This window comes from Staurois parvus, unplaced genomic scaffold (genome assembly GCF_062004578.1).
Source record: "Staurois parvus isolate SC_StPar_1 unplaced genomic scaffold, SC_StPar_1.0 ptg000017l, whole genome shotgun sequence".
Taxonomy (NCBI): Eukaryota; Metazoa; Chordata; class Amphibia; order Anura; family Ranidae; genus Staurois; species Staurois parvus.
This window is the reverse complement of record NW_028317813.1, coordinates 1,416,177-1,441,460: the sequence shown is the minus strand read 5'-3', so window position 1 is coordinate 1,441,460 and position 25,284 is coordinate 1,416,177. Positions and strand designations below refer to the sequence as shown.

The 25,284-nt window shown below is 43.0% G+C and overlaps 1 protein-coding gene and 1 non-coding gene across 2 annotated transcripts; both read left to right on the top strand.

Annotated features, from left to right (window-relative positions):
• The first annotated feature begins 9,232 nt into the window (after nucleotides 1-9,232).
• TPT1 (tumor protein, translationally-controlled 1) lies at nucleotides 9,233-18,555 on the top strand. The gene is made up of 6 exons (XM_089678761.1): nucleotides 9,233-9,390; nucleotides 12,968-13,041; nucleotides 14,018-14,205; nucleotides 14,918-15,023; nucleotides 15,103-15,219; nucleotides 18,366-18,555. The coding sequence occupies exons 1-6, from the start codon at nucleotides 9,363-9,365 to the stop codon at nucleotides 18,366-18,368; spliced, it is 516 nt and encodes a 171-aa protein (XP_089534887.1). The 5' UTR covers nucleotides 9,233-9,362; the 3' UTR covers nucleotides 18,369-18,555.
• Nucleotides 18,152-18,283, top strand: LOC149473228 (small nucleolar RNA SNORA31). The gene has a single exon (XR_016313384.1). It is a non-coding gene; the product is annotated as a small nucleolar RNA SNORA31 (small nucleolar RNA).
• Nucleotides 18,556-25,284: the final 6,729 nt, after the last annotated feature.

Here is a 25,284-nt window from a genome sequence, read left to right as displayed (position 1 = left end):
GTTTTTCAGGGGTTGGGCTTGGCCCCTTAGTTCCAGTGAAGGGAACTTTTAAGGTGTCAGCATACCAAGACATTATGAACAATTTTATGCTCCCAACTTTGTGGGAACAGTTTCGGGATGGCCCCTTACTGTTCCCACATGACTGAGAAACCAGTGCACAAAGCAAGATCCATAAAGACATGGATGAGCAAGTTTGGGGTGGAGTAACTTGACTGGCCTGCAGAGAGTCCTGACCTCAGCTCGATAGAACACCTTTGGGATGAACTAGAACAGAGACTGTGAGCCAGGCCTTCTCGTCCGACATCAGTGCCTGACCTGAGAAATGCGCTTCTGGAAGAATGGTCAAACATTCCCATAGACACACTCCTAAACCTTGTGGACAGCCTTCCCAGACGTGTTGAAGCTGTTATAGCTGAAAAGGGTGGGCCAACTCAATATATATATGTGTGTGTTTTTTTTTAATTTAAACTCTTTGTGTAGAGGTAAAGACTTTAGTCTACTTTCATTTCCAGGAAAGGGATCTGACAATGAAGATTCTTCAGCCATTGTCTAAAGTTCTTCCTGTGATAGTCCCTGAACAGTTCTGAAGCTGTAAAAGAACATACAGAGAGAATGATCAAGTAGGAGATAGGAAAATAGAGGAGGGGTAGGTTGAGAACGGGGTGGGGGACATTAGAACAAAAAGAAGTAAAAGGAGAAAAGGTCATTTAAAGGAATGAATGAATGAGGGAAGGAAGGAAGGAAAAAAGGAAAGGGAGGGAATGGAATGGAATGGAACAAGCATGTAAACAAAGAGAGAAGAGGACTAAAGTCAGCCAATCATGGATCAGAATTTGTCTGGTTTGGCAGGGACTGGCTGAATTTCGATCCATGTATGGGCTAGCTGGTTCTACACAAGTTGATCTATGGATTGACTTGTTTACAAGCAGCCTGTCAGGTTTTTCCTGAACAATCACTGCTGCCAGCTATAAGGCTCCCCACCTACAGAATACAATAGCATTACAGGAGTAATTCCCTCATCTAATTCCCCCATCCACCTCAAATGTGTGAATGAAGGAATAAGATGATTTTTTTGAACAAAATAAAATGCTTCCTGTATGGCCAACCTAAGGCAGCCCATATATTAGTCTTTTTTTTTTCATTCAACAAGTGGGTTGAACAAAAAAAATATGACTCAATTCCCCCATCCACACACTCCATGGGGGAATTCACTGAGGTATTGTATTCTGACAGTGGGGGGGGGGGCCTTCCCCACCCTTAGTATACACTAATCAGTGCTGCCATCAGAAAACTCTGACAAGGCAGTTGTACAGAAGTTATTTGGTAGATCGACTTCTGTACAACCAGCCTGCCCATACATGGATCAAAATTCCCTGCTAAACCGACTGAATTTCAATCCATGTGGAACTTAAGATATGATATAGAAATGGGCCAGTACGCAGGATTTGCCATGCTTTGTCTCTTCTGCATTAATTACGTATCTGCCTTTCAGCCCCTGTACAGTGAGCCATGCACGTGCAGCTCACTGTAAAAATACACCAATAAAAACGGCCGGAGTTTGATACCCAGAAGCTGGCCACACAAAGATGCCAGCAGCTGACAGGAAGCTCCGGAAATCACATCACTGGAGCCAAGGTAAGTATAGTTCAACTTTAAGGTGCAAGCCTCAGAATGAATTCGGTGGATTCACTTCCCCATCCCTTTTGCCAAACCTTGACATTTTCCCAACAACAAAATGTGAATACAATCTTCTAGGATTGTTGTACTTTTGTATCTAAAGTATAAAAATACACAGCTGTTATTTTATTGCCAATCACTTAAGCACATTACAGTGTCTCCTGAACAGCATTAGTGGATCCTGATAGATTTTACTTCCAATTAGGGCATAGGTAGGTATGGGAAGATCAACAGTCTGCTGATGTGGAGGGGGAACTGAACATGGTGGCATTTTTTTATTTGCTGAAGTTCACCTTTACGCCTCATGCACACTGGATATTGGGCCACCTTTCTTAGCCACCTTTCTTCTTGGCAGCAGTGTTTTGGTAGAAAAAATGTTTAACGCTTGTAAATGCATGTAATGCATTTAGGCACATTTAGGCATGACATGCTAATTCATTTAATTGGCCAGAATAATAGTTGACTCTGCTGACTAAATGAAATTAACTCTCAATCGCTAAACGCGCCTAGAGTGTACATGTGTCAAACATTTTTTTTCTGCTCCTGGGTGCCTGGCAGTGGGGGGTTTTTTCTGCCTTTAACACCTTCCAATCTGCTATAGGGCAGGCAGGACACTTGCCGTTGTGACTAGATGTTATATGATGTCCTGTCAAAAGCAGCCGTTCACGTAGCCGCAGGCCGTGCAGCGGCGCGATCTGTCACCAGCTGTGTCCACGGGACACAGCCAATGACATATCACTACTCCGGCCCGTTGCCAGTGTCACATGACCGCTGTGACCAATCACAGCAGATCACATATCGATTGTATACAAAGGATGGCTTCTTGTCATACAGACAGGGCCAATCACAGCCCATCTGTATCATGTGATGAGTTTTGCACAGTCACAGCTAATCACAGCAAAAGAGTGAATCAATCAGTTTCATTCAGTAACAATGATTGCAAATATCAATGAAAAACATTGGTATTAGCAATCATAATCTGAAAAAAAAAAATCCTGATCACTTGCTCACAGTAGTTCAATGTTACTATGGTAACATTGTATTGCTTTGGTCACAGTGTGCTGAAAAAAAATTGTAAAAAAAATTAAAAAAATTATGTAATAAAAAATAATAGAACATTTTGAAAATAAAAAAAAATGTAATTATTATTTTAATTTTTTTTACATACTGTCACCAGTCAGTGTCTCTGATCACCGCCACACCAGTTATATAATCATGCTGTACTGGACTAGTGACAAAAAAAACAAAGTTGTGAGTTTTTTAATTTTTTAATTTCTACATTTTCCAAAAAACTGTAACAAAAAATTACAACCTCCAAAAAACTCACCATGCCTCTTACTAAATACCTTGGACTGTCTATTTTCCAAAAATGGGTGATTTGGGGGGTAGTTCATTGATCGATTGTCAGATATATATTCCTTGGCTTGTGGACTCTATAACTTTCCTACAGACTAAATAATATACACTAATTTGGGGTATTTTAACCAAATGTAGCTAAATACATTTTGACCTAAATTTATGAAGAAATTTTATTTATTTGCAAACTTTTATAACAAAAACGAAGAAAAAGGAGTTTTTTTTCAAAAGTTTCAGGTTTTTTTTGTTTATTTAGCAAAAAATAAAACACTCAGTGGTGATTAAATACCACCAAAAGAGAGCTCTATTTGTGTGAAAAAAAATTATAATTTTTTTTTATGGGTACAGTGTTGCATGACTGCGCAATTGTCATTCAAAGTGCGACACCACACTGAAAGCTGAAAATTGGCCTGGGCAGGAAGGGGGTAAAAGTGCCCGGTATTGAAGTGGTTAAGCACCTATGTGTGCACGGACACATAGGCTAACATGCAGGGTCATTTATTAACAGAAAAAATGCCAAATGTCCTTACTAGCATCATTACAAATGTCCAGTGTACATGAGGCCCACCCATGGTAAATCAACAAGTACTTTTAAAGGTGGCTCAACCAGCTGCACTTACTTGCCTTTCCTTTCCCACAGGAACAAGAAGGATAAGCCCTCTGTACACACTAATTTACAAATTACCTAAGGGCCGTGGACTCTTTTCCTACCCACTATGTGGTGGCACCAGGGGCGGACTGACCATTTGGAAACTCGGGCACTGCCCGAGGTCCCGGGGTCAGTAGGGGGCCCCATGAGATGCCCCTGCTACCTTTTTCATAGGCTTTTTTGAGTTTGGGCAAGGACACAGGGGCCCCATGATCCCCTATTGCCTGGGGGCCCCATCAGTTGTCAGTCCGCCCCTGGGTGGCACTGAGCACCTTAGTGGCCAATTGCAAATCACCAACATAGTCATATAGGAGGAAATGCAGAGAGTCACACACTCAGGTATACTGGGTTTTTGCCTTTGCTCTCTCTTCTGCTTCCAGAAAGGTGTCCCACTGGCCTAGTTAACATAGCTCATGATTAAGCCGTTATTAAGCCATGGGATGTGTGGCGCTTCTCCTGGAACACCCTCATTGCATCTACTGGTTACCTTTATATCCTCGGGCCAGCATTTGCATTGCTCTACACTTTCCAGCTAATTATTCTTTTTCCCCTACAACACTGATTATGCTAGGTAGTGTGGCATGTGTTTTATAAAGTGCGGCTCAGGGGCAAAATGGGACTTGCCAACCTGTCAAATTTTTCAATACGACATAACTACAGTCTTTATTCAACAACCTTGGGCAGCACAGTGGCTAAATGGTTAGCACTTCGGCCTGGCAGTACTGGGGTCGTTGGTTCAAATGTCAACCACAGCACCACCTGCCTGGAGTTTTCATGTTCTCCCTGTGCCTGCGTGGGTTTCCTCTGGGTACTCCGATTTCCTCCCACACTCCAAAGACATGCTGGTAGGTTTATTGGCTCCTGTCTAAATTGTCCCTAGTATGTGTATGTATGAATGTGAGTTAGGGACTTTAGATTGTACACCCCTTGAGGGTTAGGGACTGATGTGAATGCACAATATATGTATGTAAAGCACTGCGTAAATTGATGGCGATATAAGTACGTGAAATAAATAAATAAATAAACCTTGTCTTTATTTCTAATGCAACGACTTAACACAAAAAGAGTGATAGTTTGCATTGTATTTATAACACAATCGTACAAATCTCCTGTCTGATTTCTACAATTTTGTACTCAGTGAACAAGATTCAGGGTCTGTTCACACCACATGCAGTGCAGTGCTTTTTTTTCCTGCATCAAAAACACATGGAAAGTAAGTTATATGGGTTCCAATGGCATAGCTTACACCAGTGCAGTCAGTTCCAGGGTGTACAACATGTAGCATTTTTCCTGCACAGAACTGTACTGGAACGCGGTAAAATAGATAACAAATGCATCAATCATGCCCTGCACCCCAGTACAGTAGAAAAAAAAATCTGGAATGCAAACATAAACACATACAAAATGCAACAAACACACACCAGGATGCATCAAAAACAGATTAAAAATGTACATGCAGAAACACATCTGGAACAGATCTGGATAAAGTTTTTGTGGCGTGAATGGGCCCTTAAAGTGATTCTAAAGGTTGGAATTTGAAAAAAACAAAAACAAACATGTCATACTTACCTGCTTTGGCGATGGTTTTGCACAGAGCAGCCCCGTTTCTCTTCCTTCAGCTGATGCTTCTGCCCCTTCCCCCTTCTTGAGTGCCCCCAATTGCAAACGTCTTGCTATTGGGGCACTTGAGCAGGCTTGCTCCCAAGCCACGCTCCTGTGAATGGACATTGTCCATTCACACACAGAGCGAAGCTGTTCCCCGCCCGTTCTCTTCTTATTGGTATACTGACTGTGATTGACAGATCCCACTGCTGTGTGAGCCAATGAGGTGAGAAAGACCCAGGAGAGCTGCAGCTCTCATGCACAGATGGGGTTCAGGTAATTATAAGGATGACTGAGGGGGAGCTGCATCCAGAAGTTTTTTTTTACGTTAAAGTGATAGTAAAGCCTTTTTTCTTTTTAAAATAACAAACATGTCATACTTACCTGTTCTGTGGTTTTGCACAGAGCAGCCCCGATGCTCCTCTTCTCGGGTCCCCCGCCTGTGATTCTGGCTCCTCCCCCTGAGCAGTGCCCCCATAGCAAGCCGTTTGCTATGGGGGCACTGGTACATGCTCGTCCCCAAGCCTCCATAAGACACAGTAGAGCAGGACTTGGTCCCGCTTTCTCCTCACAGGCTGTGATTGACAGCAGCAGGAGCCAATGGCTCCCGCTGCTGTGTTTCAGCCAATGAGCAGGGAGAGATCCGGAAAAGCTGAGGCTCCTGTGCATGTCGCTGGACCAAGATCAGGTTTTTACCTTCATGCATACATTGCCTTTAGAACCACTTTAATGCATAAAATGCATTAAGGTAATAAACCATTTGTCATTAGAAGCACTTTAAGATCTATATAACAGCAAAGAAACTAATGACAGTAAAATTACATTCACATTAATTGGTAAAGCAACTGTCACGAACTACGATGAGAATGATCACCAATGGTCAATGCTGGGACCAGGTCATCTAGTGTCCAAGGCAAAAGTGGCAAACCATCCATCCCCCCCCCCAAGTGGGATGATGTCACTGGAAGGAAAGCTTACCCTTTTGCCCCTACGTCCGTGTTGTCACTTACAGTAAAAAGATCCCTGCAATGGTGGTGTCGGTAAAAGAAAAAATGTCACTGTGTTGGTAGTGGCACTTGAAGGACCCCACAGACTCAGCCCTGAGGTGAGGGGCTAGTCCTGGGGGTCTTCCATTGCTTAGGGGTAAGGGATGCTGCAAGAAGAATCAAGGCAAAAGGTAGATTTTACAGAGTACTGCTTAGGCACAATTAACATTTCTAGATGATCCCAATAATATGGAAAAATTCACTTTTTTAATTTAGGTCTTCTTTAACCTCTGTCCGGGCCTCTGTACTAACAGGAAGTGCTGTGACGGTACGTCACTTCTAGTGTAAACATACTGTAAAAAAAGACTTCTGAGCTTCTCCAGCACTATATAACAGAACTGACGGCACAGGTATGGCCATAAATAAGTGTATTAAACCACACCCCCCTACACAAAGAGCCCCTATGACTGTCTATTATATCCATCCACCCTGGAAGTCAGCAATAATATACACAGTATCCGGTCACCCTACATATAACAGTTTCAGTCCCTGTGAATATAAATCAATGTTCAATATGTTGGTTATTATTAGAGGTCCATGCGCCTTATTTAGATCTTCATATAGTCCCCAGTACTTGGTGCTCCTTGAAAACTTTGTGTACAGCAAACCAATTCGTCCTCTTCTATTCAAAATACCTCGAAACAAATAAACTTAACATAGTGCATTATCCTTAAATGTAAGTATAATAGGTGCGTGTTCATTATAATCCATGTCCCTGTGATTCATTCATAAATACTTTCCCTAACCAAAATTAATAAGCAATACTTAATACTCCACACTCCTCATACACAGTGAGTATGTGCCACGCCACACTCTAAATAGTGACTATACAGTGAGTATGTGTCACACCACACTATGAAAAATGATAAAGTGCAATCAATCCGGTGTGTCTCCTGTCAATCCATGTACCTTACTGAATCAACAGGTAGTGTAGGCTAAGTCAATCATATACAGTGCTCCAGGACACTGCTGCCCCTACAAGGTCAGCTATTATTCCTGTGATGTGAACTGGTGCCACGCCAAACCTCAAAAAGTGGTCAATATCCTCCGTGGTTTAATTATTAAAGCACCTGTCAACCGATATACCTTACCAGAAGACAGGTAATGCAAGCTTGACTCAGACCCAATAATCACTCCAGGCTCTTATAACCAATGCTCCAAATCAGAGATGAAAATAGTGCAAAAACTGCTCTTCCAAGGACAGCGTTATGAGTCAAGCTTGCATTACCTGTCTTCTGGTAAGGTGTATCGGTAGACAGGTGCTTATGTAGAAGGTCTCTGCCAAAGAATAGAAATAGCAGGGGAAGCCTCAGCAGTCCTACTCAGTTATTTTAGTAGCCCGGAGGGTGGTGGTGTTTTATTTTCAATCAGGAGGCCTGTGTAGGGCTGCTAAGTATTATTTGTCTGAAAGAACCCCTAACCTAGGGCTACACTGGCAGTTAAATCTCTCTGCTACTGATATTGCTATAAATGAGGTGACTGACAACACGTACTGTAGTTAAAGTGGTTCTAAAGGCAGAAGGTTTTTACCTTAATGCATTAAGGTAAGGAAAACGGAAAATTTAATTCCAATACTTACCGTAATTTGTCTTTCCTGACGAGCTCCATGTCAGCACAGCTGGGTGAGGCCCCTGCCTACCCCCTGCGTGATCAGGACATAACTCAATACATTTTTGATCCACCTTAGCCTAGGCATTCTGTAACTTGTACTACTAAACTGGGTGGGATTTGTGCTGCCATGGAGCTTGTCAGGAAAGGAAAATTACAATAAGTATTTGAATTCAATTTTCCGTTTTCCTGACGGCTCCATGTCAGCACAGCTGGGATTTAACTAGCCACACATGGGAGGGTAATGCAAAAACAATGTAATTTCGCCTGGAAGCAAAGGCTAAGATACTCCTGCCAAAATCAGCAGTAGTCAAAGCCGCAGGTTCTATATAATAACAAGTCATGAAGGTATGAACAGAAGACCATGTAGCCGCTTTGCAGATTGTTTCCAGGGAAACTTGGCCCACTGCTGCCCATGAGGTTGAAACCCCTATAGTGGAATGCGCTGTGACCCCCTCAGGCACAGGCAAGCCTCTCCCTCTGTAAGGTAAAGAGATGGTCTTGACCAACCAAGTAGCAATTACTCTACTAGAAGCCCTCGAGCCTTTCCGTACACCATTAGGGTTGGTGAAAGGATGCTCTGACTTCTTGAGCTCGGACGTAGCGTCCACATAATCTCTCAATGAGCGCCCGACATCCAAAGGACTTGGGTCCTGGGAATTTTCTGAAAGGAGCATCAGGAGTGTAATGTCTTCTGTCATGTAAACATAGAGGCAACTTTGGGTATGAATTCTAGCATCGGTCTAAGCACGACCCTATCAGGAAAGAACAACAGAAAAGGTTCTTTAAACCCTAAGGCTGCCAATTCTGAGACTCTTCTGGCAGATGTTATCACCACGAGAAGCACTGCTTTCAGAGTAAGATGCCATAGTGAAACAGGATGACTAAAGGTGTCTGATGAGAGGAAATCCAACACCAGTGGCAAGTCCCATTCCCAAAGGGTGGGCCAACTCAATATTGAACCCACTCTGCAGTCATGTATACATGGATTTGTGTTGCTTTAGTTTGGGGTTCAAGCATGCAGTGAGGAGGCAAAAAACATCCTCCCCACCTGTCAAATACTCTCTAAAGAGAGACTTGAACAGGGATCGCTCTTCAGAGAGCAACACTAGTGTGAACCAGCACAAAGAACTTAAAAAAAAAGGGCTACCTCCAATCTGTCCACTAGATGGCGCTCCAGGCGGATGACTAGTTCCAGTGTATAGCGCAATCGGGCGGAGCCAGGAGAGCACGCTGCGTCCCTCACTCCAACAGGCGGGCCTCAGGGCTTCTCACTGCGCATGCCCACACAGCGTCATGGGGCCGCGCCGCCCCTATATGAAGCAAGCGAGGCGCTGACTCGTTCCTTTTCACTCCCCACCCTTAGCCGGAGCTGAAGCTCCTTTACGCCTCTCCGGGCCGCCGACTCCCTATTCACAGGCACCATGCGCATCTACAAGTGTGTCCTCTGCGGTAAGTGAACGATCTCCGATAGGTGCTGGCCACCGCTATTGGCTAGGTTACTGTATGGGCAGCTGTTGTGGGGGCTCGAGCTATAGAAGGCGCGCGGCCCATCCCGCACACCTTTCGTTGCTAGAATATTCCATCTGCCGGGGGGGGCGCATGTTGCGTTGTGTCCGCATAGACGATGCTGTGTTCTTTGACGCCCACACACAGGGCCCTATAGGGAGTTAGTGCGGTTCAGCCGCATGGTGGTCACATTTTTATTGGTCCGGCCTGGATCCGCCGCGTGTCGGGCGGAAAACTGCACGCAGCCGACTGCTTTTTGTGCGTCATCCTGGGCGGGAAGCTGCGGCTGCCGGGTGGGGGGAGGGGCGTCACCAGGCAGATTAGGAACGGGGGAGGCGGGACCGTGGAGAACTTTCTGATGACGTAGCAACTAGTCTTAGTTTACTGAACTCCGGTGTGTAAGTTGAGGCAGGGCGGCGTGCTGCTGTACCACGTGATCAGGATACCGGAGCCCTGGCGTAAAGAGTGAAGGGACCGCCCCTACAAGTTAGCAGTCTCGGGAGGCGGTGCTGGCAAACCAGCGGGCGGGACTTCCCCACAGGATGGCATTCAGGGACAAGGCCTGAGCCTGCAGGATGTCGGCATGTCTACTGCAGGCCTGGCAGAGCGTGCACTACTTCCGGTGTGTGGGGCTGGCTGTGTATTTGTAGGTAGTGGAAAGGGTTCCCTATTCCTATCACACGAGGGCCGCTCCACATTTCCTAGCTTCTGTATATCAGGCCTGCCATGGGGGCTGCGAGCAGCACCTGACTTTACAGGGATAGTTCACCTTTACTGCACAAAGCTAGGAGGCACCTGAGTGTAGAAACAAGCCGCAGCTTATGTGAAGCCTGGCTAGAGAACTCCCAGGATGCTCAGAGAAGCCCTTCTGTTCATGTTCCTTCATAGGAATGTGTGTGAACACTGAGCTCAGACTTGCTGCATCAGGGCAGTGGGCATGTGATCAGGAAGTGCTCACCCCTGTGAAGGAGTGGGTATGACTAGTCCTGAGAGGTTTCCAGTCAGGCTTCATGGCCTACACCAATAGAAAGGGCATTCATCTTTGGTTGGAGCTGCACTTTGCTTTTCTACAACCTGCATAGGCAGGTGAGCTATGACCAGTTGCCTGCCTTCAGCGTCCATAAACTCTCCTCCTCTGTATGTCCAGGAGACTGCTTGTAGCTTCCCTGCTCCCTACTGTGCATGGCCTGGTGACTAGATTGGCTCCCACTCCTACAACTGGGAGCCAATCAGAAGTCTTCCTTCATTGAATGATTACTATGACAGACGATCTGTGATCAACATTTTATAAACAAGTAACACACAAGCTCTTACAGTATGAGCCTCCTGTGCTACTAAATGAGCAATGTCATAGAACAGGGGGGCTGCTAGTACCCAACCATATACCTAATGGATACTAAAGTGGACAAATATGTACACCAGTTTATATATATTTGTCCACACAAGCTGTCCGATTGCCGCAGTTTCCTGACACAGCAATCTGAGCGCTGCAGCTAACGCAAGAATGGTTACGAGTTAACTCTTAACCCAACCCAGGCATGTTCTTTAACCTTTATTTTGCTACGTAACCCATTAATTTTGGTAAATTACTATGTATAAGCACTATTAAAGTTTCCACTTTTCCCAGTTAAAATTTTAAGTTTATTGGAAAATATATTCTAAAGCAGGGCTTGACAAATTAGTTGCCAGGATGCCATGGTAACTGGAAATTGCATATTAGAAAAAGATGTCTGCAAAAAAGTGGCATTTTGGATCCAATGCAGAGTAATCAAAGAACATCAATAGTAGATGCAAATTTTCTTATGATTACTAGGATCCTGTGAAATTTGTGCCTGAGTTCACTGTCCCATTGATTTCAGCTCAAAATTGTATCCTGTTGACTTTAATGCAAAAACTTGTCAGCAGCAATCTTCTGTATACACTTGCCTCTACTTGCACAGGACTCTTCAATGTATGAACCAGGGCGGCTCCATTCACACCTGGGCATTTTGGAGTTGCGGCAGAATCGCTGTGATCACAAAATGCAGGCATGGGTTCCATTATTTTCAATGGCACTTAAAATATGGTGAGGTTTTGCTGTAATTGTGTGGCAAATGGCATCGCATGAAGCTAGTCACCCAAAAGTTGCCTTGCCCCAGGCACTGACAACACACTACAGTAAAAACCTGCCTACTAACTTAGCTGGCTCCTAGATTCATAGTATATTCATAAAGCCCTGTTATACATCAGTCTCTTTAAGGGTTTGCTGTTTAAAATAAGTGGTTTAGGGTTAGTTTTATTTTAAATTGGTTATAACTTTACATTTCTGATGCTTTATGAGAAAATGGAAATGTGTGCAAAATGGAAACTCTTTTGTAAACATGCTTTGTACCAAAAATGTAATTTTTAATGTTGCAGTAAACAAAACAAGCAGCAGAATAGAATGTTTCCCCACAGTAATGGTACTTGTGTTCAAAAGAATACTGATCAAACTTGAGAATGTTATACTTTCCTGTTCTGTGTAATGGTTTTGCACACACCAGCTTCAACCCTCTTCTGGGGTCCCCTTTCGGCCCTCCTAGCTTCCCAACCCCTGCCAAGCACCCACTATAGCAGTCTGCTGTCTGTTCCCAAGTTTGCTGTGTATCCATAGATGTAGAGTGCATGACTTGTCCTCGCAGCTTTTCCTCACTGGCAGTTGATAACGGCAGCAGGAGCCAATCCTGTCCTGAGCCTATGAGGGAGAGAGCCACTGGCTCCCATGCACATCACTGGATCACGATTGGGGGGGGGGTCAGCACATATAACCAGGTAAAAAGAACTTCAGCATTAGAACCTTTTTTAAATGTTGTGGGTTAAAGAGGCTTTCTGGTGGCTCCTTTTTTATTAGATCAGTCTGCTGAGTAGAGGGGCACTTGTGTCTTAGTGTTTTGCTTGAGACCATTTCGTACCAGTAGGCGGGTGGCTATACTTTGAATAATGCATGTCTGCTGGTGATTGTTATGTGGGGGTGGTGTGATGCACTGTACATATTGCTCTTTCCATTTTTCCCCATCTTTGTCCCATTGCTGATACCCTTAGATTCTCGCACTTCAGAGACATTTCCTTACTTCCTGTTTTGGCTATAGGATGGGAAGTGATGAAATCCCTTGTCACCAGATCTATTGTCCCCATTGGAAGACTTCATCGCTAATGTGGTTTGATGAAAAACCTGCAACTTTGGGGGAGGAACTAACCCCCCCTCCCCCACATCCCCCCTCAAAGGAAAAAAAAATCCCAGAATGACACCAGAAGAGTAATAAATGGGAAATTTCCCAATGGGAACACTCATTCTGGTGACAAGGGATTTTCTCACTTTCTGTTGGCTATGGGCAGGAAGTGTAAGGGGAAATATCCACAATGACAAAATATCCACATGTGGCAAACTGTCAGGGGCTAGTCATCCTGTATTTTACCCAAGATGGATACATAAACAAAAGCTTTGCAAAGGTGTTATGCTAACCTTGAACAGTCATTACAAGATATGTGGTGTTTATTTTAGGAGATGAAATGTTCTCTGACATCTACCCAACAAAAGAAATCTGCAACGGGCTGTGTATTGAAGTTGATGGAAAGGTGAGTGTTCTGAGAAGGGGCCTGGCTCTGTAAGAGGCTTAAAGCAGAACTTCATGCTCTAAACATTTTTTTTTTTTTTATCTTTATGCTACTGGCTTTAGTAAATGGATAGGAAAGTACATCATATTTCCTTAAACTTGTTTTAAATTCCTTCAGGTACTTCCTATTTTCCAGGCCTAGGCAAATGATGTCATACATCCCAGATGCCTTTAGTAGGGGAGGAGGGGTTTTCTCAGCTAAGCACTCTCCCACTTGCATGCCTGAGCTAAGGCCAGGTGGAGCCCAGGAAGTAAATGCTACATGAATCATCTGCCCTTTTTCAAGATGGCCAGTCAGAAATGCTAACGGGCGTTTTTCATGGTGATTTCTCAGCAAAATAAAGCTTGGAGGCAGATGTATGGGAGTGTGCTTTGAATACAAATTAAATTATGCTCTGTTTTGCTCAGGTGCAGTGTAGCTCCACTTAAATAAACTGGAACAGTCAATTGAGCATACCATGCTACCCGATTTCTAGGCCACATACATGTACAAGGACTTCTCGGTGTGACTATGCTGACTGGAGCAGTTTCCAGGTCATATAAGGCTGCGTTCACACTATTAGTTTTTTTTATTTTTTATTTTTTTGTGGCCAGATTTAGGCACTGACTGCCTATTTGGACTTCTGTACCTGCTAGAAATGTATTTCTAAAATTGCAGTTGCAAGTACTCTGTATATTGCTCTTCATTTCCCAGTATAGGAAACTAGTTGCTGTCTCCAGTGTGTAGTGTCATTAAGAGTTAATGGCACACATGCACATCTGCCAACAGCAGTGCGTTTTGGATGTGGGAAAGTGTCTGAATTAGTCCTGTACATGTGAACCCAGCCTAAGGTGTATTGGCAAGAGTGTCACTGGCAGTATCAATTTTACTTTTGTAGTAATGTAGTGACGTGTTCCAGACTATATTGAGGTAACCTTTTTTTTTTTTTTCTCCCCAGACTGTCACACGAAGAGAAGGTGACATTGATGATGCTCTTATTGGTGGAAATGCATCTGCTGAGTGCCTGGATGAAGGAGCTGACGGTGTGACAGTATCAGGAGTTGATATTGTGATGAATCACAAACTTCAGGAAACTAGCTTTTCAAAGGAAGCATTCAAACGATATATTAAGGACTATATGAAAGCGTAAGTGTATCATTCAGATTGTGGACATCAATGTTTTGGGGTTATAGAAATCTTAAGACCATGAGAAGCAATCTCGTCACCGAAATGACAGTGAAGCTGCTTTAGGCAGTCATGGCCCTCAGAGCCTTAAACCTTTGCAGAATGTTTGCTTGTACTGTGTGGCTTCCATATTTAAGGTGAGCAATGGAGAAAAGTGGTATCGTACATGTGAAAGTTACACTACCCTCTTATTGACAGTGCTGCTGTCTAAAAGGCTTAGTTTCTCATTGCCTGAAGGCCAGATCGCCAGGTGAAAATAAAAGCCTAAAAGGAAACCAATGCACTCACCATTTTTAAAGCAATATTAAACCCAAAAGAACTCTTACCGCAGCTTACCAATTTTTAAGCCTGGTAAACATGGGCCAAATTGTCTGGTTCAACAAACTGGCTGACATTCAGCCCATGTGTACAGCAGCTTGTCCTACAGGAGTCAGATGAACATTCAACTTCTGTAGAACAGGCATGCTAGAAAAACATGCTGATCAGCCTAAGAATTAGAAAAGAAAAACACAAAAAGTGCTGAAGTACATCTAACAACTTGACTGCTGTTTTTTTAATCTGTTTAAACTTTGGTAGTGACAATGATGACTATTGTAAGTCACCTCTTTTGGATGATGTCTTCCTATTAAACAGTATTAAGTATGGTGTGGTTTTTTTTTTTTTTCTGCTATAGAATTAAATGTCATCTTGAAAAGAATAATCCTGAAAGGGTGCAGCTTTTTATGACTGGAGCAGCAGAAAAAATCAAATCACTTCTTGCAAACTTCAAGGACTTGCAGGTGTGTGAACAGACTGATATCAACGTTTAGGCTATGTATTGGGCTGTTTTATCAAAATGCTGACTTGGCTGCTCTTCAGTTTTTCACAGGAGAGTCAATGGACCCAGATGGTATGGTGGGCTTTTTGGATTACCGTGAGGATGGTATAACACCCTTCATGACCTTCTTCTTAGATGGCTTGGAAATTGAAAAATGTGTAAGTTGATAAGTTTTATGTTGCATGCTTCACTGTAAAGTGATTATTTTATGAAACTGTTGTTGGGATTGTTCAGAGGGAAAGTAGAGGATTAAGAGTGGAGTCACTTGGCTAAGGGCTTGATTACACATGCCTTCACTTGCAGCCAGGAGTTCTTTACAGAGGTGTGCTGCCATGGATGTTCTAGTGGCAGCGAAGGATACAGACATAGGCTTTTTTTTTTTTTTTTTGTGTGCACACAGGAGTCTGCTGGTCATGTACTGTAGAGGGGATGAACACTGTTACAGGTGGAAAGTTAACATTGTGATGTCTCCACACTTGTGCTCAATTTGGATACAAATGCCTCTGCTGTGGTTGCAGATGGGACTTGTAGTCTTTCCATTCACAGATCCCTGGGATGAGGCTTTGTGGAAAGTGCTACATAGTTGTACTGAATGCAAAACAAAATGGGTGTGTGCAGGGAGAACTTTTCAGGCCAGAGGATGGGGGACATTGAGAGCTTTATTTACTAAAGCTGGAGTGGCTACCATACACATCTGCAGCAGATTTTGCAATCCGCTTCTAATGTCGGTTTGTTCAATTAAGCTTTGGGGAAAAAATAAAACTGGTTTTTATGCGGAGCTGCTCAAGATTTTCCACTCCAGGTTTTAAATTAATTTTTTTTAGTAAATTAACCTGAGTGTTGCACCCTGAATATGGATGAAACCTGGCCAGGAAGGTGACTGTAAACTGTTGAAAAATGGGACTTGTTGAAATTTTAACAGCTCAAATACCAGTGAATAACACTAAATGGTGCAAAGATGTGGTATACTGCCAGAGATTAGGAATATACACTTCCGGTATAGACCTTTTTCAGGAAAATACTGTGTTAACTGTTCTGCAGTGGAAGTTTTTTTTTTAACATTTAGTACCAGTTTACACCACTCTGTTCCAGTCTGTTTTTATGTGTTCCAGTACAGTTGTGTGGTGAGGGTTTTTTAATTGGCACTCTGCTTTAAGACTTGGTTTGCTGACAGTTTCTACAGGTGTCCCAACTTTGATTACTTAAAAGCTTTGTATAAGAGCAGTGTTGAAACACTTAACACCCTCTTAACCCTTTCCTGCCACCACCTTCTGGCCCTTTTTTAGCGCTTTCTAAATGCTGGGGGGCAAGCTTTCCAGTTAACTGCTGTAAATGGCTCACAGCAGTCACATGATCAGCAAGTACCCAATCAAAGGTAGACATCAGGGGCTTTCTGGTCTTTGCCAGTAACTGCTGGGAGCACAGTGTGTGCGCGCTCAGCACAGCAATATTTACTTTTGGGATGCATCTATGTGGCCCTCTTGGTGGTAAAGCTCACCCATAGAAGCTGCATACAGCTGCTGGGAACCGGCTAAGCAATTTGTTTGGATCCTATACTGCAGGCCAAACTGTCAGTGAGTGGCTACTTTTAACAATGTAATCTAAATTTTGCACTCAAGAAAATCAAACCATGATATTTGTCAAACTTCTATGCTTTACTTTCAACCAAAATTTATGCAGTTTAATGTCTTGCTCTAACCTAAAATAGGTGTTCATAAATGGTTTTTGGCCAGCAGTGTGGCTTACACTTCACTTAGAGCTGTCTGGTGTGCAGCTTTCCAGCAGCAATGCTTACACTGGGATGATATTCAAATGCAGATGCTCACTGTTTTGTTTGGAACAGAGAAGCATTTTAGCTGGGCTCTTGGCAAAGATGACTTTGCTACTGCCCAAAGCAGTGTGAGCCAGCCTTACTGGAAAGGGTTTGTGGGAGTGTTCGTCAAGAGGTGAAGGCCTAGCGCAGCCTTTTTCAACAGGATTCAGTTGATCCCCCTGTGAGGCCAGCTAAGGGATGTGAAGGCTACATTAGTGTTTTGAGCTTTCTTTTTATTTCACCTGGTGATCCTGCCAGGAAGTCTGTTTCAACAGTACAAGCTGTGATGCAGATGTAATAGTTGAGACATACCTTTCACTGACAAATGCTGACCATTGTAAGCACCAATGTAAAGCTTTCTCCAAAAGGGGGGAGGTTGTTGTAACCGTATCTAAATCAGCTGGATTCTTCCAGTTAGCACTTTAGACACAAACTGAAGTCGGTCATCCATCCCACCCTCCCACAGAAAGACAGACTGCTGCTGTCCTAAGGTCTCTGTGCTCCTTCATCCAGAGTGTAGGCCCTTTAACTCAGGAGGTGACACTGGCCTGATCACCAGGTGAAAAGAGAAATAATGCAGCCACCAAATATAGGGAATAATATGCTGTAATGTATTTCACTCGCCACTTTTCTAAGAGGCAACTGATTACCAGTGTGAATGAAATTGACTTCCAATGTCAGGAGTTGGATTTTTTGTGTGTATGTGGGGGGTGAGTTTTCCTGGACATTCTTTCATTTTGTTAATGTGTATGTATTTGAGGTGGCTGAAATCAGCTCTGGGTGTCTTACTAAATGGAGTTTGAGAAACTTTCAGAAAAGGTCACTCTAAGCTTGTTTTCAAAAGGGTAGGCAGTATTGTCACCAGGATATATGATCTGTATCAAAGCTCTGGTATATGCCACTTGTGCACATAAATAACAGACCATTTAACCCTTCCCAAATCTGTTCTGCGCATTGGTGGCAGCCACACATTGGCATTTTGGTCAGTCCCTGCTAAGCCAGGTGAATATCCAAATGTTAAGGTCCGCTTAAACAATCAGTTAACGCTTTGAAAGGGAAGGAGCATTGTGCCTAGTGTTTGGCTTTTGAATGAAGCAGTTCAATAGACCATTTTATAACTTGGGCTATTAGCCCTATGCAGTCTAAGAACCTGTGCTCAGTCTATTGGCAGATGCTTAGAGGCTTGTATTCATATTACCGCTTCCTTTAACATAGGATAAGCTTAGTTGCTTACAGGCACTTGACAAAGGCCACTGGCTTTTCTGAAGGATAAAATCATGCATCTATTGATAGACCATAAGCTGCATTCTATTGCCCTATGGTTTGCACTGAGATGCTATAGAAACCTCCTTGCGCTTTCTGTCTGGCAGACTCAGTAGCTTGAGCAGATTGAATAGAGGAGTACACTACACTTTACAAATGTCTATGAAATTTGAGTTCCAAACTTGGGAGCTGCTGTAATTCCTAACAACTTTGTTTTCTCTTTTGTAGTAACTTGGACTGTTTGATGCAACCAACTGCTGCTGATCTCCATTCATACCACACCAGGATTAAAGTCTTGACCAACTCAAACTGGACTTATCAAGCTTCATTTATTTCCACCCTAAATTATTGGAGTGGAGACCTATTTTAAACTTTTTTTTGTCATTTAGTCCAAATAAAATGATCATACTCCACTCTAGTTAATGCTTTGTGCATTCCTTCCTATTTGCATGTCAAACTACAACTGTGCCTGTTGCCACTAGTTTGCACACAAGTGGACTGGTCTGCTACAGTTCTAGGAATGGATTGCAACTAACCTCAGGCTTCCTCATCTAGCTGCTGAATGCTGTAGCTGTACGGCACTCAAGAAGCCAAATCATTATCACTCTGAAGTGCCTACAGCCTATGAAAATAAAATCAACATTATGTGATACGAAAACAGCTATATTTTTATTGGGAAGACTCCACGGGTGTGTTTTTGGGTTTTGTGTTTTTAGGGTAAATGCAACTTAAATAAACTGTATCCCCTGTTACTGTCCAATTGTGAAAGTCATTGGAGACTTTTCAGGGAAGCTGTGTAATATGAACTCTGGCCAGTGTTTTTTGGTCTGAATTTCCATTTTACAATTTGAAGGGGTGTGATCGTGCCCTCCAGGAGGTCGTCAGTTTTGCTAATATGAAATGCCATGTTTGGCAATGCTTAGTGGTTCTCTGCACTGAAGGGTTTTCGTCCTAATCAATTAGGCTGGCCATACATTATACAATTATCTGCAGATTTTCTGCCCAATTTCCTTTAGATTTACCTTCAACTATGTAGTGCAAGGGCCTGCCTAATTGGATACAACTGAAAGTGTTGTTTAGGTTTGTCCTCCTATTGGTTTTTGGTAAATCTAAACCAAAAATCTGCAGATAATTGTATAATGTATGGCCAGCCTTAGGGTAAAAACTGAGTGTAGCTCCCAGCCCCTGTGTACTTGCCTGATCTTGATCTGATGCTATGAATGCAAGCAGGGTCTCTATGCTTGCTCCCTCCTCATAGGCTCAGACAGCAGCAGGAGCCATGAGCTCTCAGTAGCAGCCAGTGAGAAGGTGGGGCAGGGCTGTACTGTACTCTGCATCAATGGACACAGACCATGGCTTGGAAGCAGGCACTTGGCAGGAGGGAGGTGCCAGGAGCAGCAGCTGGGGACCTAGAAGTGGTTCTGGGCTGCATAAAACCAATGCACAGAGCAGGTAAGTATGGCCTGTTAATATGGGTTTACTATACACTTTTAACACATCTCTAAAGCCTAAATTTCAGAAGCAGTGTGGCTATGAAACAGAATCTACTCCACTGCTAGTGCCTTAAAGTGGTTAAACTTATAACAAGTAATATATTGCAGCTTAACACTTCATAGGTGTCACACATTGGAATCCCTGTCTGTGGTAAATGGATTGTCTCAGCCTAACTGATACACCTGCAGAATAGCTTTCTGTTGGAAAAACACTTATTGGCAGGAACACTATTTACTAAACAAGACAATTTTATATTCTTCCCAAAAACTTTACTATTAAACATCCAATAATTCAATTTTAGGCCAAAATGTGTTCTACATGTCTTTGCTGAGAAAATAAATCACTACATGTAAATTGATTTACATGAGAGCCTCTATAAATGGTGTATATATTGGAATTTTTTTATACTGGTAATGGTGGCGATCAGCAAACTACAGCAGGACTTTAGCGGGCATACTGTCACACCCAATGATCAGTGCTAATGGCACTAGGTAGGAATGGGTTAACATCTGGGGCTATCAAAGGGTTAACTGTAAGCATACTACTTTATATGGCTCTGCTATGCAGAGCCATACAAAGCTTGCTGGAACTGATGGGAGAGATTTGCATTGTTTACATGCAGACCTCTCCCTGTTAGTGCTGGTGGGGAATCTCTGGCTGGGACAGCTGTAGCAGCCAATGGAGGTGTGTAGGGCGTGCATGCCCCTACACAGAAATACAAAACGTGGTGTTTTTTTGTGCAGCCCTGTAACAATTGTTCTGCTATAGGACAGTTAAAGCAGAATGTCCCCCCTTTTTGGATGTAGCTCTGCTTTAACCGAGCCTAAAGTAATGTTGCCACATCTAAGAATTGGCAAGTTGCAATAGAACTTGCTTCAGTACTGGGAGAGTAAAAAAAGTGGCTTCTGTTTTGAGAACTCCAGCAGGGGAGTAATTGTTTGAGCTTCAGTGTGCATGAGGTCTAAAACTGCCAAATTCTCCACTTAGAGGGTAACAAACACTGAGTCTCTGTTAAATTGCTCACTCACTAGAGTGACCTTGATGATGAGATTTTGGATGTGATGTCTACAATCTCCAGATGTGTTTACTCCACTAGCTCTTCTCCATCCCATGTAAGTAGGGTATCTGTACTATCAAAAGCTCTTCTCCTTTACATCAACCATCAATTGTCCAGAGTTGACCATCAAAAGCCCAATTTTTCACATGGGCTGTGAAAATACCTCTGGGTTTACCAACTTTTGTTATATAAAAACATGGCCTCAAATATATATTCCCACTATAATTTCCCTGAACCAGCATCTGCAATGTGTGTATGATTTTATTTAATTTCTGCAGTTAAGTTTTTTTTTCATACATACTTGAGATTTATTTAAGGCAGAGGTTTATATGCAGTTTACACAAGTGTCTGCAAAATGTCTAAATTGCATACAAGGCTGTGAGTGGGTGAACCTTGCCTTTTAGTTATAAAAAGCCACAGGAGGCCTAACTATCAGTTATCATAAAGCAGATGTTGGGCACCTGTACAGCTTTTTTTTTTCTCCCCTGCCCCTCTGTCAGCACGGGGTCACATCAGCTGAGGGGGGGGGGGTTAAAAACAGGAATACTAGTCAGTAGCAGTGTGCAAAGGTGTAGTTGCAGCTTTTGCTGCATTATTAAAGTACTATATTACAACCCAATTCCAAAAATGTTTGGGTGCTAATTAAAATTCACAATCATTCCAGTTTTTGTAAATCTGGAGAAATCTGCATAAGACAAGGCTGAAGTTAAATATTGGATGGCTGTCATCTTTGGGTCCTGAGACAATACTGCATTAAAAATGCGAAATTCTGTGAGGCATTGTTGCATGGGCTGTAGAATACTTTGAAAATCACTGAACGCTATTTTGTCATGCCATCCAAAAATGCAAGGTAAAACTCTATCATACAAAGAGACCATATCTGAACATGATCCTGAAACATAATCTCTGGGCCAAAGCTAGTTTACAGATTGTCTTGCAAAATGAATCGACATTCTCTGGCTTCATAGTCTGGGGGTTTTTTTTTTTTTGTTTTTTTTTTCTTGTTTACCACAAAGATAAACCCAGTGGTGATCAACTACCACCGAAAGCTCGCTTTATATTTGTGTGAAAAAAGTTATATAAAATTAATTTGTGTACAATGTTTAATTTTTTTTTCTGTGTATAGATTTGTGGTTGTCCCAACCATGTTTGAAGCCATTTACTATTTACGGACTTCCTACCACCTGCTGGAAGTATATTCAAAGTATCAACTACCTTTTCAGTAAAATGTTTTCTAAGATAATGCAGTTCATACATGGGTTGAATTCTCAACAAATTTTCTTTCAAAAATTAGAAATTTTGCTTGTTTTGTAAACTGATGGTGTCACCATTGATTTTGAAATGCAAGCAACCAAACCGTCAATTTCACTTTTTCGGTTATATTTCTCACTTCGTTCTCCCATAATTGTGTTAGAAATTTTTTCCAAAAATTTCCAGCATGTCCCATTACTCAAATTCAAAGCCACATGAAAATTGGCCGATGCTGCGGCCCACTAATGATGCACACTTTGAATGAAAATTCTTTGTCACGTTGTTTAAAAGAAAATGTGTTTGGAATTTGACTTGTGTATGGCCTGTAGTAGTTTGGAGCCATACCTCCACTGTAGGCACTAGGCTCAAATATGTAGGGAAACATAGGACCTGGGGTGCAGAAATATGGCAGCAGGTGCTTTGGTCTGATGAGTTAAAATTTGAAATATTTATCTGTAGCAGGAAGCAGTTTGTTTGCCAAAGGGCTGGAGAGCAGTACAATGTGTGTCTGCAGGTAACAGTATAGCATGGTGGAGGTTTCTTGCAAGTTTGGGATGGTATTTACGCAAGTGGAGTTGGAGATTTGGTTAGGATCAATGCTGAGAAATACAGGCAGATACAGCCAATGTCATTAAAGCGGAGTTCCACCAATGTTTTAAAGTGCATCTCTACATTGTACCTGCGTTGTAAAGCACCATTTGGAGTTTTTTTTTGTATTATAAAAACCTTTTTTAAATCCATTTTTTAGGACTGCAGTTCTGGTCCCGGCCGCCTAGGCAGATTGGAAGGTCTTCAGGGATGTTGTGTCCTGTATTCCAGGAGTCCTTTTGGGTTCTTAGTGCCTTAATATTGTGGTACTTCGAAACCGGAAATTATGCGAATGGGAGCGGTTTGGTGCCATTTTACTGGAGTCCTGTGTGTGTGGAAGACGTGTGTGTGCTGCGGACTGCGCTGGTCTGTTAGCTGGATTTGCAGTGTGTCAGTACTGGAATAGCCAGCAGCACCAATTCCAGGAAGTAGACCTGCGGGCTTCAGATGCCCACAGCCATCATGGCACCTGCCTGCTTTCAAGATCCAGGTAAAGTTTAACTTACTTGAAAGTAATTACAAGGCTATTACTAATAACTTTATCCAATTGATAATGCTAATGGAAAGGAAATCCGGAGTCTGCTTTTAGAAAAAAAAATTATTCTGGGGACTGGAGCTCCACTTTAAGAACAATCTTCAGTGTAGGAAAAAAAAAAAAAAGTCCTGGAAGTGATGATTTGGCCTCCCACAGAGCCCTGATCTCAACATTGTGGATTCTGTCTGGGATTACATGAAGACAAGGATTTGAGGCAGCCTTACCCACAGAAGAACCTCCCTTCCACATTCCTCCAAAAACTGAGGAAGCGGTTTAAGCTGGGGAAGCTGAAACTGCAGCACACTGAACTCAGTGAATGGCTGTGCAGGGAAGGGTGTGTGAGCAGAAGTCTGATCATTGGAGGACAGAACACACTCTGCTCTCATGTCTAGTGTGGTAAGTTTTTAAAAGAAAAGCGGGGACTGGCGGGAACACCAGGCATTTCACATGAAGCACTACAAAGGGAACGGGATACTTTTTCATTTAAGTACATGGTACGTCAGACTTTTATACCATGAGTATGGAATGTTGAGTTTACATATTCTTTAACTTGGCTTGGTCCCTTTTGCAAATAAGGCATCAAATGTTCACCTATGCCAAAGGCTTCAACATCCAGAAATACAATACCTTGGCTCTTGTGTTTCCAGGCCAAGGTCTGTCCTGTGGAATATTTTGTTGGCTCTTAATCGCTGACCAAATTTGAGGATCCAGCATTAATAAAGGTGAAGCGGGGGCATGGCCAAGCAGGGCATGTAAGCGGCTGTGCTTCACAGAGCTGCTTCTGATCTTCTCACCGATCCTGTACCAGAGAGATTTTTGTGGCTTCTGCAGTGATCCTGACCTGGGACACTTCTACATACTTGGGGTGAGCTTTTTCCTTTAATGATAACCCCTGAAAACTGGGAAGAATTGGCCGGCACGGACCTCCAACATGGCACCGCTACTCCCACAGCCGCAACGTGTTGATAGAGGAGGAAGCGACAAGATGAAGGAGGCTGCTGAAAAGTCTGGTAAGACAAGCCGCCCTGTGGCGGGGGGAAGTGCTCCCGGCACATGCTTTATTACACTCCGAAGATCACAGGGTCCCTAGACAATAAGCCCCCACCCTTTCCCCCCTATGCGGCCTGCTATTCCCCTACAGCTGCAGCCTTTGGGAGAGGAGGAGGACATACAGGCTGAGCAGTGTACAGAAAGGGACACTGATCACACTGAGCAAGAGCAGCCAACTTTAGTGGACATCCTTAAGGATGTGTGGCACTGTACTGCATCGGTACACTCGGTGAAAGAGCAAGTGGGCGGCTTAAGAGATGAGAAAAGACCACAGCTATGGAGAGTCACATAAGTGACCTAGAGGATAAACTTCCCCATTGGTCTCTGATACTCACTCTACGGCACAGTTGGCTAAGACTAACAATGTTAGAATGGATGATCTTGAAAACTGTCTGCAACATAATGTACGTATTGTAGGCCTTCCAGAACGTACTGAGGGAAGAAACCCCACACAATTCATCGTAACCTGGCTAATAGAGATTTTTGGCAAAGAAGCTTTTACTCTGTTTGCAGTAGAACGGACATATCATACCTCTTCTCGCCCCTTGCCTGCTGGACAACCGTCGTGACCTGTTTTGGCACATCTCAATTACAAAGATAGAAAATGCTACGACTAGCTAAGGAGTGCGCCAACATTCAATTCAATGGGGCTAAAGCTTCCTTTTACCTTCTTAGTGGAGGCGCAGCGTAAGAGAGCTACATTTTTTAGGTTAAAGGTCACCTCTGAACACTGCAACTGACGTGATGCTGTACCCTGCTCACCTGAAAATCATTGCCAATAATCAGTCACATTTTTTTGATTCTACTGCCGCAGCCTCGGATTGGGTAGATGTGCAAGAAGCTCAACAGCGACGTTTTCCACGCAATCTGGATGATTGACTCTTGCCGCCATGCCTTCTTTGATAGGCTGGAATGCCTGATATGCCTTGTTCATTCCTCAATGTAGACTGACGCAATACCGAGCTCTACTCACATTTGTTGTAAGATTTGAATAATCGCACTAGTGTTTGAATGGCAGTTAACAATATGTGATTCAATCCATTCGCACCTGGGTGTTGGCAATCTGGCCAAGTGGGTAAGTGAACACTCAGTTTACCAAATGTTTTGTGGATTTGTTTTGTTAGGCACCGTTATGCCACTGTTCAGAATGAACCTTCAAACCTTTTTTCCAT

What these genes read in the sequence shown, in the direction of transcription:
- TPT1 (XM_089678761.1), top strand. Translation starts at nt 9,363, where the DNA reads ATGCGCATCTACAAGTGTGTCCTCTGCG. An exon ending in CTACAAGTGTGTCCTCTGCG is followed by an intron (nt 9,391 to 12,967) that starts GTAAGTGAACGA and finishes TGTTTATTTTAG; the next exon opens with GAGATGAAATGTTCTCTGAC. An exon ending in CAAACTTCAAGGACTTGCAG is followed by an intron (nt 15,024 to 15,102) that starts GTGTGTGAACAG and finishes GCTGCTCTTCAG; the next exon opens with TTTTTCACAGGAGAGTCAAT.